The 14,976-nt window shown below is 49.8% G+C and overlaps 1 protein-coding gene across 2 annotated transcripts in view; it reads left to right on the top strand.

Moving 5' to 3' along the window:
* Positions 1-14,976, top strand: part of TTC28 (tetratricopeptide repeat domain 28) — a 104,954-nt gene that overhangs the window by 33,581 nt on the left and 56,397 nt on the right. For both annotated transcript variants that reach the window (XR_010307767.1, XM_064168159.1), the window contains exons 2-4: positions 4,596-4,743; positions 7,252-7,524; positions 9,035-9,165. Coding sequence is in view for 1 of the 2 variants with exons in the window: in XM_064168159.1 (XP_064024229.1) it covers positions 4,596-4,743; positions 7,252-7,524; positions 9,035-9,165 (552 nt within the window). In the remaining variant the exon portion in view is untranslated. The remainder of the gene's footprint in view (positions 1-4,595; positions 4,744-7,251; positions 7,525-9,034; positions 9,166-14,976) is intronic.

The following is a 14,976-nucleotide window of genomic DNA, read 5'->3' as shown; positions in this document are numbered from 1 at the left end:
GTTCATGTGGACAGCGAGCAGCGTTTGTGCATGTGCTGCATGTGTTCTGAATTAAAGCGCATTCTTCCCTCTCCTCACATTCCTGAAATCCCACAGCAGAGATTTGTCCTGTATTTTTTCTCTACGATTTGGCTGTAAAGCAGTTACAAGGGGAGAGGAGAGGCTCAACCTGGTGCTTGGCCCCAGGCAGCCGTAGCGGCTGTTCCCACATTGTCCTGCTCCTCGCTGGTCACACGCATCGCATCGCATCGCATCGCTCTGCCGCTGGCCCGGCGCGGGGGTGGACCAGGCAGCAGGTCCGTCTGTCCAGGCGCTCTGCATGCTCAGAGCAGGACGTCTGAATACATCATCGATTATTCCTGCTATTTTTGGCATCATCCCCTGCTCTGGCAAGCCGGGAGAGCATTGTGGAAAGAGCCCTTTCGGTGTGTTTGCCTTTCCTGCTCAAGGAGCTGTTGTCCAGGGTCTGGAGCTGACCTGAACAGAGATGTTTGGGATTTCCTCCCCGTGTACAAGAGGAGCCTTTGTCTAAGACCGAGGCATTGTTTTCAGGGTTTCCATGTTTGTTTGACAGTGATTTTCTGCTCCAAGTTCTTCTGATGCTGTTCCAGTTCCGTTCTCCTGTCTCCATTATCCAGTTCCAAGTGAGCCATCATTCCTGATGGGAAGGAGTGTGAGGTCTGATGGCAGAGTTATGAGAGGAGCCATAGTGAGAGTGCAGCGTGGTGCTGCTGAACCCCACAGGAAGGAGAGGTGCAGGTGGAGGGCAGGAACCTCTGGGCACTGGGGAGTGCCCAGCCCTTGGCTGATGGAGATCCTGAAGTGGGGACAGTCTTTGTGGCTATGTTCCCTGTGGGCAGCCTGCAGCCAGCAGGATCTGTGCTGGAGTGCTGGGATAGGATCCCAGCCCAGCGCCTGGTGTCTGCTGCACATGAAGTTTGTGCAAGGGTTGCCCTGCTCAGGAGGAAGGTGGAGCTTCTGGTGTTCTGTGTGGCAGTCCCAGTGTGTCCTCAGGCAGCTGGGTGACACTAAGCTTTCCTAGGGCTCCTACATAAGTTAATCGTCCAGTTCTGGCTGGTTTAAAATAACTCAGAAGAAGTATACCATCCAGCCCAGTGAGGAGTGTGATGTGGGCTACTGTTAGAAAATGCTTCTACCTTGGTACTAAATCATATTCCAGAAACATGAGCTCATGCTTCAGGCTTACAAGAGGCTGTGGTAAGACAGGACTGAGCTCCTGTGGCTGCTGTTTCCCTCTAAGTCCTGCAAGAATTGCACGTGGGATACATTGCAAGGATCTGAATGATTTATTGCCATGGAAGGAGCCCAAAAGATTGTACCAGAGCTGGCTACAGATGCCAGTACAACATGGCTCTTAGCCTAGATCCCTGGCACCAAAAATTAAAGTATATACTTCTCTGTTAAAAAGAGCATTGATTGAATTGTCTTGGGCTTCCTTCACTGGGCTTGTTCCCATTTAGCAGAATCCTGGGAAATGTAGAGTTCCTGTTCACATTCACACCAGTGGCTGCTGGTGAGCCTGGAGATAGGAGCAGAGGAGCACATCTTTGGTCATGTTAATGCAAGGTGGGGGAAAATAGTTCCCATTAAGGGAGGTGCATCTAGTACCAATTTCAGCTGAGAATGAGGCTTTATTCTTGCACAGAATCACAGAATAAAAGAGGTTGGAAAAGACCTCTAGGATCATCGAGCCCAGCCTGTCACCTAACCTTGCTAATTAACTAAACCATGGCACCAAGTACCTCATCCCGCCTCCTCTTAAACTCCTCCAGGGATGGGGACTCCACCACCTCCCCGGGCAGCACATTCCAATGCCAATCAATCTTTCCGTGTAGAACTCCTTCCTGACGTCCAGCCTAAACCTTCCCCGGCGCAGTTTGAGGCTGTGTCCTCTTGTTCTGTCCCTGGGTGAAGAGACCAACTCCCTCCTGGTTACAGCTTCCTTTCAGGTAGTTGCAGAGAGCAGTGCCTTGCTCCTGGAAGGTATGATACAGAGATTGAAAAAAAATGAAGAAGGTGGTTCCAGCTCTTTGTCTGACAGTGCAGGGGATGCAAGGAGCCATAGGTTAGAGGACACCTGCTGTTCATTTCTCTTATCTTCAGCAAAGCATCGCTCTTCTCTTCATCAAAGGAATCAATAGTTTTTTCCTTACCTTGGATCACTGGGAAATTAATGTGACTTTTCCTGTGGACTGAATACTCTTCTGTCTTCACACAGTGTCATTGCAGATGTAATATGCTGAAGCATGGGAAGAGTTTGTCTGTGTCGGGACTGGAGAGCTGCTCCTTGTCTCATTTCTTCAGCTGCAGCTGCTGGCTCCCTGCCTTTCCTTTTCCTCTCCTCTTCCAAAGGTTGATTCTCATCACTTCCTCTTTGCAGATTTTTTCCCCTGATACGGTGTCTTCATTCCAATGCTAAACTAACTTGTGAATGCCTTTGGGGAGGAAATAGGTGATGTGAACGCTTCTTATTTGTTTTGTTAAAGGTCTCTGGGGAACACAATGTGTGGAGAGCATTCTGTGTACACTGGAAACTGCAGGAGAAAGGAAGGGAGGTTTTTTTGCAGGAGAAAAAATAGCCAAAATCTTTCTTTCAGTTATGATTAATGGACTTCTCTTTTGGCCTCTGAATGCTGTGTTTGTATTCAAATGGAGTGGGGAGTTCTAAGAATCAGTGTGGGGAGAGAGTAAAGCCACCTTTCAGAAATGGCACTGGAAATGCACAGTGCTGAGTTGGGGACTCTGAGAGAATCTGCTGTCTGTGGTGTCTCCTCTGGGTGCAGAGCTTTGAGGATGAGAGCTCTGCTAGCTCAGTGTTGGAGATGTGCTCAGTGCTCCCCCAAAGCAAGAGTCAGATGGGCAGGTGCTAGAAACCAGTGTCCCCACTGCAGCCACTGGTGCAGCCTAGCCAGGCAGTGCTCTTCTCTTCCAGGGAAGGCGGTGGAGTTCTTGGGCAGGCAGTGCTGAGCAAGACAGATCTGTTTCTCCTCTGCAGGGTGCTCTGAGAGCCGTGGCCAGGCACTTTGTTTTCCTTTTTCCTTTTAGTGATGTTTACCATTTTGTGGTGTGTTTTGTCCTGCTGGGAGCAGATGTTCAATTGGATTTCTGTATGGAAACTGGAAGTAGGACAGAGACTCCACCTGAGTTTTCTTAGCTTGCCTTTTTTCTTTGTTTTCCTTACAGGCACCATTTTCCTTGGCAGACATGAAAGCCAGTTGTTGCCGTGGCTGTAGTTGAAGAGTGTTATTTCTTGTCTTACAGCCTTTTTGTGCACAGGGTGGGACATGAGAGAGAATCCCACTACATGGTCCCTTCTGAACCCTGCAACAGAAGCCAAAGCATTCCTGTGTTTTGCAGGCTGCAGGAGGCTTGTCTGAGTTGCCTGTAGCATCTGTCTCCCTCCTGCCCTTCCCTTGAAGCCCCACATACAAGGAAATTCTGTTTTTCTGGGCTTAGCTGACTTCCTGTAGTGGTGAAGGAGCTGTGTCTGTGATGCTCTCTCTGTTTCGAGGGGAGGAGATGTCAGTCTTATACCTTCCTCAGAATCACGAGATGTTGGAGACGCCTACACACTATATGAAGTTCCATTGCTGGCTGCTGAGTATTTGTGCCCTCATCCTTGGTAATTGGATCAGGCAGGCACATTTGTCCTGGATCAGCCTTGTTGGCTGGGAAGGCCCCCATCAGAGACATGCTGTGTCAAACTGCCTCTGTCATCGGGTGGTAACGAAAGTAATTAAGTGATAAAAAAGAGAGGGGGGGGGGGAGGGGAAAGGACTTAAAAGTGTGCACCATGATTTAGGTGACAGCTTCCTCACTGCTGGGAGGACTCGTGCCTGATGGTCACTGCACGATGTTAGCTCTTTATAATTTCTTTTGATTTAAGGCTTTGTGCTGGTAATCTAATTATCACTGAATTGGGTTTCCAGTACAGTAGCTTGTTTGGTTCAATAAGAACACATTTATACTAAAGGTTAATGAAAAGCATTTTGCTCTCATTGAATTCATTAAGAGTGGTTCTACAATCAAGGCTCTCACTAATGGAAAAGAGATTAAATATTCATATCTGTAAATTTCTCCTGTCATTTCTGATTTTCCTTAATCTCTGCCTCTCCGGATTGGATTCTCAAAGTGTTTGAAAGCTCTAATGAAATACCAGTTTGGATGTTAATTGGAGATTTATCCTGTTTAAGTAAAGAGACCTCCAAGGATGGATACTTAATGTATCTTGAATGCAGGTCCCTATTACAAATGGAGAGAAACGATGGTGAGGTCGTCTCTGTGAGAGCAGAGACTGGAGCCAATCTCCAGCAGCACAGTTAGGTGCCTAAAGCTCTTTTTAAGAACTGGAAATGATGTCTTCTCTTCTGACCACTTCATTTTTGCTATTGAAATACCTGGAAATGCACAGCAGGGTGTAAGCTGCGTTTTGCTGCCTGTAGCCAGTGTGGCCGAAGAAGCCAGAAGGTGACTGTGTAGCCCAGAATCCACCGGCGTGAGGTCACGGGGGGATGTCTGATTTGTGACTTTACCAACTAAGTAACTGCTGTTTCTCCTTCCCTTTGGCTTTCCAGGCATACTTCCGACAGGGTGTGGCCCTGCAGTACCTGGGACGCCATGCAGATGCGCTGGCAGCCTTTGCCTCGGGACTGGCTCAGGATCCCAAGAGTCTTCAGCTTCTGGTTGGCATGGTCGAGGCCGCCATGAAGTCTCCCATGCGAGGTGAGCACCGGGAGGTTTGCTCAGGGATGGTGATGTGCTGCCAAGGGATTTGGAGGGGGTAGTTTTCAGGTCCGTGCATGACTCTGCCAGCATCTGAGGCGAGTGGATCCTGCAGGGCTGAAGGGGAAGGGAAAGATTTCAGGAGTCAGCAGGTGCTATGGAAGGAGCCTGAAGTTGGAGGAGGGACAAAAAAATGTTCTCCTGATACAGTGGGAACAGCAAGATGGTGATATCCAGCTTGAGAGCACTGGAGGTGAATCAGACTGGTGTGCTGCAGCAGTTCCACTGGTGTCCTTCCTTGTTTGTCTTTTGTCCAGTATCAGGTAGAGAGTTGTCCACTGCTTTTACCCTGGCTTTTTAATGTGACTTGGAACAGCTTCCCCCTATGCCCTAGTGGGAAAAGAGAATCTTAAATGCTGTGGGCCAGTGTTTGACCAGAAGTGCACATTGGCAGCTTTTCAGAGGTACTAATGTGTCTCACAACAGTGTTCCAGAAGGCAGAAAAGCTGCTCTGCTGATTCACTTCTGTTGAGGAAGAGTTGTTGAAATCATTTGGGCCTTGAAGCTGTGTTAGCTGTACAGCATTCTGCCTCTTTCATAATGTCCCCATTTCCAGGCTCTTCCACTTCAGAGGGAGGAGGTAGCCTCTTTGCTCTGTTTTTCTGGCAAGCTTTGTGCTGCAGTGTCCTAATGGCATTTCCCAGGAGGAAACATGGCAGTTCTCATCCTCAGCAGATGCTGTTGGGGCCTCAGGGCTTAGGGGCCAAGAAATGCTGAAATGAAAAAATATCCCCGCTGGTGTTTCCTTTTTTTACAGTGTTTTTCTCCATCCTTTAAAATGAATTCATCTGGAAGCTTCTGTCCTATATAGCAGTTACCTGTGAAGCTAATTTGTATTTGGGTACCTGAGGTGCTGTGGCTGCTGCACAGGATGCAGCTGATGTTTCTCTGTAAGCATCCCCAGGACAGGCTGGGGGATCTCTCTGTCCTCTTGTGCAGCAGCTGACTATTGACATTGCTGCTCCCACTTTGCTTCAGTGTGTTGCTGCTTTCCAGGTGCCATCCTCCCCACAACTGGTTTGTCACACTGGTTTGTGACACTGCAGATCAGTCTTGCCTATGAAGTGCAGGCTTTACTTGGATAATGGATGTGTACTGCTGTAATGGCTGCCCAAAGACCTGTTTTCACTGTGCTGGGTGCTCTGCAGGCACTCCAGCAGTTGTTAGGTGTTGCTCTGGACCCCTTTCCAAGAGCTCACTCTCTAGGAAGAGACAGAGATCACCTGCCTGGATATTGTCTGTGGTGTAAAGCCAGTCCCCTGTAGCTTCATTCCACCAAAATAATAGGTGGTTTGAAGCCATAGATAGACTGCTGTGAGTGGTAGCTTCCAGAATAGTTGTGTTCAGAGAAAGAAGAGGAACAACTGGGAAGACAAAAGAGCTGTGACAGTGGCATGTGTCCTTTTTGAAACATGCAGCTCGGTTTCCATCTGAATGGTAGAAGCAGGTAGACCAATTATAAGTAGTCTGGCAGGTCCAGTGCTGTCATTCTGCAGGGTACCTTCTGCAGGAGAAGGATCAGCGTCTTTCTGCATCTTTTGTCATCTCTCTTGGCCCTTGTTGTGTGCTGTGGTATCTGGGCAGGCACAGGTTTTGCAGATGTTCAGCTGAAAGTTTGTGCTGAGGGAGCAGTTTCCTACAGGACTCTGCAGATGTTTTCTGTATTCCTTCTGCCATTAGGCCAGTCTGCAGAGCTCAGTATGAGACTGCTTTGCATGCTTGTGCTTCCTTCCTGAAGTGGCTTCTGCAAGGAAAATAATCAGCTTGTTGGTTGATGTGTCCCGATATACAGAAGCAGAGAATCAGCCAGGTTGGAAGAGAGCTCCAAGATCATCCACTCCAACCTAGCACCCAGCCCTGCCCTATCAACCAGACCATGGCACTAAGTGCCCCAGCCAGGCTTTGCTTCAGTACCTCCAGGGACAGCAACTCCACCACCTCCCTGTGCAGCCCATTCCAATGTCAATCACTCTCTGACAACAACTTCCTCCTAACATCCAGCCTGAACCTGCCCTGGCACAGCTTGAGGCTGTGTCCCCTTCTTCTATCCCTGGGTGCCTGGCAGCAGAGCCCAACCTCACCTGGCTACAGCCTCCCTTCAGGCAGCTGCAGACAGCAATGAGCTCTGCCCTGAGCCTCCTCTGCTGCAGGCTGCACACCCCCAGCTCCCTCAGCCTCTCCTCTCAGGGCTGTGCTCCAGGCCCCTCCCCAGCCTTGCTGCCATTCTTTGGACACCTTCCAGCACCTCAATATCTCTCTGCAATGGAGGAGATATTGGACAAAGCATTTAAGCCCTGAGTTCCCATTAGAAATCTTGGTGTGATTTGGGCTGTCTGGCCCTTAACTCACTTGTCATCTGGTCGCCAAAAGATAAAGATGTTGTGAAGGTGATTTCTAGATGCAAATAACTTGGTTTATTGGGTAACTGCCTTCGTTTTTACACTGCAGAGTCCCTGGAGCCCACCTATCAACAACTGCAGAAGATGAAGCTAGACAAGAGCCCTTTTGTTGTGGTGTCTGTGATCGGCCAGGAACTTCTGACTGCAGGCCACCACGGGGCCTCTGTGGTGGTGCTAGAGGCTGCCCTGAAGATCGGCACCTGCAGCCTGAAGCTGCGGGGATCGGTGTTCTCTGCCCTGAGCAGCGCCTACTGGTCCCTCGGGAACACAGAGAAAAGCACTGGATACATGCAGCAGGACTTGGATGTAGCCAAGTCTTTAGGTAAGAGCTATCCTTTCACCTGCTTGAGTGCTGGGTGCAGGTGCCACAGATTCATTCTGTAGGGCTCAGGTTCCTGTGGGATTTCACAAGCTGTGAAGTCAACCCTGAAGTCTCTGCAAGGTGCACGCTGCAGGCTTGTGCAGCCCTGTTTGCCTGTGGGAGGGGTGGGCAATCGGTGAACATGCTGAGGTTTGGCAGGGACCTCTGATTTTCTAGGGTCACATATGTGGGAATAGGTCTTATCACCATGTGGACTTGGCCTCAAATCCGTAAGTCTTAAGTGAAGCAACCTGCAGTGTGGCCAGCAGGTGGAGGGAGGTGATTCTTCCCCTCTACTGTGCTCTGGTGAGACCCCACCTGGAGTACTGCATCCAGTTCTGGAGCCACTATGACAAGAAGGATGTGGAGATGCTGGAGCATGTCAGGAGAAGGGCCACGAGGATGCTCAGAGGGCTGCAGCAGCTCTGCTGTTAGGACAGACTGAAAGAGTTTGGGCTGCTCAGTCTGAGAAGAGGAGGCTCCCAGGTGACCTTCTTGTGGCCTTCCAGTATCTGAAGTGGGCTACAAAAAAAGCTGAGAAGGGACTTTTTAGGATATCGGGGAGTGACAGGACTGGGGGGAATGGAGCAAAGCTGGAGGTGAGTAGGTTCAGAATGGAGGTGAGGAGGAAGTTGTTGAGCATGAGAGTGGAGAGAGCCTGGAATGGGTTGCCCAGGGAGATGGCTGAGGCCCCATCCCTGGGTGTGTTTAAGGCCAGGCTGGAAGAGGCTCTGGGCAGCCTGATTTAGGGTAAGGTGTCCCTGCCCATGGCAGGGGGGTTGGAGCTGGATGATCCTTGTGGTCCCTTCCTGTCTTTTCAGCAATTTGATGGAGAAAATCCTAAGTCTGAGCTTCTGGGGCAGTTGCTTGGGAAGGAACAAATCAGAAGTGAGACAGTGGATGGGCAAGAGGGTTTGAAAAATAAACAGTTTGGAAAACCTTTCTCATGTGTGGTGTAATCTGCACGACACTGGGAGCTTTCCAGCTTTCAGAGTGCTGTGGGAGAGGAGACATTAACGAGACAGCAAGGCAGAGCTCACAGAGCTGGGGAGAGCTTTGCTTAGGAGGGCTCACTGAAAAGATGCATCTTGTGTCTGAGCTGAGCTGTGTTCTGCTGCAGAGTTGCTTTCTGAAGCAAGCTGGTGTGCTTTTGGTGTGTTTCAAGCCTGGGCCATTGACTTAGCTTCACAAACAAATGTTTCATGTTGAGCGAGGAATAAATATGGAAGAATGGGAAGTGACAAGTGTTAGGCCAGAGCAGAAGTGAAAGCAGTTCTTTAGCTGAGGTTGGTGGTTAGATGTCTCCAGAGGCCAGCAAAGAGGAGAGTTTAGTCTGTGTGTTAAACGTGAGCCTGGGTTTGTTCTGCTGCTGGTTCTGTCTCTGGGGCAGCACTGGCACAGTGTGCTCCAGTCTCTGCTGGGCACGGCCAGCAGTGCTGTTGCCAGCTAAGCTCTGCTCTCTTTGACACAGGTGACCAGACGGGAGAATGCCGAGCTCACGGGAACCTGGGCTCCGCATTCTTCTCCAAAGGAAACTACCGGGAGGCCCTGACCAACCACAGACACCAGCTGGTGCTGGCCATGAAACTCAAGGACAGAGAGGTAGGAAGCTCCTTAAATCATCCAGTTTGGGTGTTCTGGAGAGATACCAAGGTGTCAGGAAGCCTTGTCTGTATGCCCTGTTTTATTCTGGGAGCCCAGAAGCTGCATGAGTTCTCAGCTGTTCGCTCGCCTTTTGTTAAGGGAACTGTTGGTACCAGCAGATATAGTGAGTGCCTGTGGCAGGATGGTTTGTCCTTCTGCCTCTAATCTCCAGGTGGCTCTGGGCATGTCATTCCTCCTCCCTCTCCCCATCCATTTGCCCACACCACTCTGGGCTCTGAGGGCAGAAGCTGCTGCTGAGTGTGCGTCAGTGCAGTATCTCTGCCGAGGAGGCCTGGCAGCCCTGGGCTTCTTGTTTTCCTTGTGATACAGATGCTACCAACTCGAGCTCTGTAGCTCCTTGCTGTGCTGTGCCTTATCCAGAGAAGCAGTGAGCTCATGGAAAATATGTTTGAATTAAGGAGCAGTGAAAATACAACGTTGTTAAAGTGTAGGGGTTGCTCAAACTGGATCTGGTTTCTCCCAGGGCAGGGGGGTGGGAACTAGATGATCCTCGTGGTCCCTTCCAACCCTGACTGATTCTGTGATTCCATGGTTTATTTGACCATTCAGGTCTCAAAGCCTTATGTGAGCTCCCTGCCAGCCCAGGGCAGCCTCCTGCATGGACTGGAGAGCCTGTCCCAAGAGATTGCTACTGAAAGGTCACTGGGAGGGCAGAATCATTTCAGTGCAAGTGGCAGATACAAAAGCTATTCCATTCTCTCTGGTGGATTCCCCTTTGCCGTGAATGGGACACGGAGGGCTTGTGGATTGCGGGGCAGGTGAAGGGAGTGCCTGGAGGCAACAGGGCAGGTGCGAATGCCTGTAAACACAGGGAGCTTTGGGGAGAGCTAAAGCTGGAGGTGTCAGTTTCCCACTGAAAAGTGCTTGAAAAGATCCATTTGAATTGGCCAAGTGCTTTAATGAAGTGTTAATTTTCGAGTTAAATATCAAGTAAACCTTGGAGGGGTGCACCTTTCAGTAGGTTGTAGGTCTATGAGCGGGGGAGGAACCTGCTAGACATTTTCCTCATGTTTTTACCAGATGGAAAACCTCCTGAATCACTGTTACCGTCACCGGGTTTAGAGTTTTCTTCATTAGAGGTCCTTGTTCCTGCTAAGAATATAATCTGCAGAGCTGCTATGAATATAATAGCTGCTAAGAATATAATCTGCATGGCTGCTTCTCCTCGGTGATGTTTCTCACAGCATCACCAAGGTTGGAAGAGACCTCACAGATCATCAAGTCCAACCCTTTACCACAGAGCTCAAGGCCAGACCATGGCACCAAGTGCCACGTCCAGTCCTGCCTTGAACAGCTCCAGGGACGGCGACTCCACCACCTCCCCGGGCAGCCCATTCCAGTGTCCAATGACTCTCTCAGTGAAGAACTTTCTCCTCACCTCAAGCCTAAATTTCCCCTGGCACAGCCTGAGGCTGTGTCCTCTTGTTCTGGTGCTGGCCACCTGAGAGAAGAGAGCAACCTCCTCCTGGCCACAACCACCCCTCAGGTAGTTGAAGACAGCAATAAGGTCACCTCTGAGCCTCCTCTTCTCCAGGCTAACCAATCCCAGATGCTCTGTTGTGGGGAGGGGGCTGAAGGAAGAAGCTGGAAAGTGTCAGTTAGCCAAGAGCCCCCTGGGCCAGCCTGGGGACACAAGTGTCATAGAGTCATGGAATCAGTCAGGGTTGGAAGGGACCACAAGGATCATCTAGTTCCAGCCCCCTTGCCATGGGCAGGGACACCCTACCCTAGATCAGGCTGGCCAGAGAAGTGCTGATGCTTTGCACTGACTTCAGACCACCGATCTAAACAGATCCCAGCGATGAATCTGGGAGGAATCCAGGGAAGGAACGAAAGGTAATCTTGATAGTTCTTCGTTTATGACACATCTGGGCACCTAATTAGCAGTTATTGACAACAAATGACTACTTGGTTTAGCAGGAAAGCTGAACTTCTTGGATTTCCTGTAGGATGTAACCACAGGAAATTAATTTGGCGCTTTCTGATGACATCAGCTTGACCACAGAGCTTCCTCTGAACAAAAAAGCTGTTTTTCTTGGCCTCCTCCGCAGACATTTTTATGCTGCAAACGTTATAAAGTTGCAGTAGTGCTGATGTGAATTCCACAGAAGGGAATTTGGTGTGTGACTGTAATGAGGTAATTGTTTTACCTCCATCTGTAGAGAGAATTGGTGTGGAAGGTTAAAACGTGCTCCTTTGTAGGGGATGCTGCTGCCCTGGGAGGGAGCCCTGGGGACTGAGGATGCTGAGGCGAATGTTTGTAGCAGGAGCTTCTGCTGGATCGTATCACCTGTGAACCAAGCAGGTTCTGCTGTAGCATTCAGGGCTCTTCTGCCCCACGCCAGCTTGGAGAAGGGAAACTTCATCAGCTGAGAGGGGAGTCGTGGGAGCTGCTCAGAGGGGCTTGAAGAGCTCTGTGCAGCTCCTGATGTGTCATGCTGAGCACAGGCTCGCTGTCCGGGCACGTCATCCCCTTGTCACAGTCACAGTGTGGGGACAAATTCAGGCTGCTTTTGCACCTAGAAAGAGAATGGAGCAGAAGTAGCTGGGATTTGGCATACCTCTGGTGTCTCCAAGAGAGACCTTGGGGTTTTGAATATGCATGTGGTTTTGGTCAATGAATAAGCAGACTGTTTTTAGCAAGAGGCTGTAACAGGCACCTCCAGAGTCGTTTCAATGCTTTCCATCACATTTAAGTGATGGGTTGGATTTTTTGACCAGCTGCAGTGGCTGGTCAAGAAATCCAGATGAGCTAATTTTGTGAGAATTTTTTTTCCCCCTGAAAGAATTAACAGATTCAGGAAACCAGAAATCATAAGGGAACTTGGTCTTTCTTTCTGTGCATTCTTTGGTTTCTGTGGAGTTTGCAGATGCTCGCTGTGGTCGGTAGAATGTACTTCTGTGATCCTCTAAAGGATGACAACAGAAATGAGGTGCAGTAGAAGAGGGGAAGGTAGGCAGGGCCATCTAGAAGGAGAGTTGCCTCTCCTTCTGCTGGGAGCGAGTGTGGGAGTTCAGCTCTGAGATTGGATGGAGTTTAAGAGGAAATAGCAGCACAGCTTGGTAGTCTGTCGCTTCTCTCTGAAGATTAAGCAGAGCAGATTTCAGCGTGGGCTGTCTTGGCCTGCTGCAGAACCTGGGAACGTACTCAAGCTGAGAATCCCAATGAAGTCTCTGCTGCTGCTTGTCTTCGAATGAAGTTTCCTGTGCTGGCTGAAGTCAAGCTGATGTGGATATACCTACTCATGCTTCAGCCACACCACTGGTGGCAGGGTAGGTGTCACTCAGCTGTGCCTTTATGGCCCCAAGGCAGACAGCACAAGGATCTGTGCTCCTTCCAAGGCACTTCATTTGGAAAAAGCACTGCTCGAGGGAGTGTTTTGAAGGTGTGAGGGCTAACAAGCAGATCTGGCAAAGGGAAGGAAAAGCCTCTCTTTGGGTTCAGTGCCCAAACCCTGACACAGGCTGTGCTTGAATCCCGTCAGTGTGATAATCCTGCAGGGACCTGGCAGCTCCTTTGCTCCCTGTCTCCTGGGCTGCCAGACGCCTCCTGTTACAGTCCTGTGTTCAGAAACAGCAGGGCAGCAAAATCATCAACTAACCATCAGAAAATTAATGCTTGTGTGAATGTGCACTGCCAGCATGGAGCTTCTGGGCAGGGGGATGCTGCCAGCAGGCCAAGGGGTACTGGCAGCTCTTGTCCATTGCCTGGTCAGTGCCTCTGGGGCTGGACTGGGCCTTCTGCTAGAGATGCAGCTTCCCTCTTTGCTAGGAGGGAGTCAAGAGGAGGGCTTGGATGGGGAAGAGGATTCTTTGTGCCCCAGTCTTTCTCTGGGGCCAGAATGAAGATGCAGCTGAACAGGTCGAGTCTATTTCCTGATGCCCTTTTTCTCAGGGAGAGTGACTGTGGGAAGAGCAGCGGGGCCTGGAGGAGAGCAGAGGATGGATTGATGGACTTTAACAGTGCCAGCTTGCACTGAGTTGACTCAGGAAGCTCAACAGCTTGTAGCAATCACTCTTGGCCCAGTTTTGAAGGGATTTCTCTCACCTCCCCTTTAGAAGCAGCTATTTCTGGAAGGAGTAGATGCAGCACTGGCTCAAAGCCCTCTTGTCACTGACCATTGGTTTCTGTGGGCACTGGTGCTGCACTTGGGTATCTCCAAGAGCAGCTGTGTCTGCAGCAGGTGGGTATGCTCAGATCCAAGACAAATGAACCAGATTTTACTGTCTCAAGATGTTGTTTTTTTTTAAGCAACTGCAAGTGTAAGGCAGAATTTGTGTCAGCAGATTTTTTCTTTTGCAGAGTGACTTTTTGCAGGAAAAGGGGATGCAGACAACAGTAATTAGAACTGGGTGGCTAAGTGGTGTAGAGGAAAGGTGTTCATTGAGCAGGTTTTCTTAGGTTTCTGTGTCACCTTGCTCTTGCCTTTCTGTGAAGGTCTATTCTCTTGTAAACATTAGAATGCAGAAATTCCATTATAAGGAGAAACTGTGTGCTGGAAGCCCAGGAGACTGGAGAAGCCACTTCAGTGCTATGCTTTCTGTTGCAGAGAGAGCATTGCCATGGTGCTGATGGAGAGGAGAGGCCTTTGCTGGCAGCAGAGGACTGTCACGGTGGAAGGTTGTCAGGGGTAGCTGGCTGCTGTGCTTCTCTGGAGGAGGAGCGTTAGTGAAATATGATTGCTGTGACAGCCGTAATCAGTGTCTGGATTCAGCTGGGATTTGCAGATTCTGCAGCTGTCTGAACACACTTCGAGTGCAGCTCAGCCACTGGTGGTTATTTAGGTTTGCAGTTGTAGTAGTTTTTGCCAGAGCCAGCAGTGAAACACAGCACAAAACTCCCTACATTTTGTGAAATACAGCTACTTACTGTCAGGCTGTGCAAGTCAGAGATCAGATTTCACTTTCTTATTTCCAGAAGGAGATACAGAAGGAGAGATAGATTATTCTTTTCTACTGAAATCTGTGAGCTCTGTAAAGCCAAGGTTTTCTGCCCCTTCCTGAAGGGAAAGGGAAATGCTTTCCAGGTGTCCTTCCTGCCGTGCTTTGTCTGCACAAGCCACATCTTCAGTAAATAGCAGAGCTGTAAGTGTTTGGCCACTTGCCTGAACTCTTTGTGTGCATTATGGTACAGGACAAAAGAAGTGTGTGGGTTTTTTTTCATATGTTCCTTACCAATCATGATAGAAGTATCTATTCTGCTGATTTAGATAAGAAAAAAGACTGGGGTGTGATCTGGGTTCGAAGTGACACAGCTGTCCTCCGGGAACCACTGTCTTCATTCTTAGAATCATAGAATCAGCCAGGTTGGAAGAGACCTCCAACCTCATCCAGTCCAACCTAGCACCCAGCCCTAGCCAGTCAACCAGACCATGGCACTAAGTGCCTCATCCAGGCTTTTCTTGAAGACCCCCAGGGACGGTGCCTCCACCACCTCCCTGGGCAGCCCATTCCAATGCCAATCACTCTCTCTGTGAAGAACTTCTTCCTAATATCCAGCCTATACCTCCCTTGGCACAACTTGAGACTGTGTCCCCTTGTTCTATTGCTCGTTGCCTGGGAGAAGAGGCCACCCCCCACCTGGCTACAATGCCCCTTCAGGTAGTTGTAGACATTCTTCTCAAAATGCTACCTGCTGGGTCTCCTCTGTGCTCTGGACCTTGCCTGCAGTACTCTGAGCTGCCCTGCCCTGCTCTGGGGAGGTTGTTCGAAGGCTGGGGTGGTGCCATGGACTGGTCTCTCTCAGCA

The sequence above is a fragment of the Pogoniulus pusillus genome, chromosome 30 (genome assembly GCF_015220805.1).
Source record: "Pogoniulus pusillus isolate bPogPus1 chromosome 30, bPogPus1.pri, whole genome shotgun sequence".
Taxonomy (NCBI): domain Eukaryota; kingdom Metazoa; phylum Chordata; class Aves; order Piciformes; family Lybiidae; genus Pogoniulus; species Pogoniulus pusillus.
Note: the sequence above shows the minus strand (reverse complement) of the source record. Positions and strands in the feature narration are given on the sequence as shown.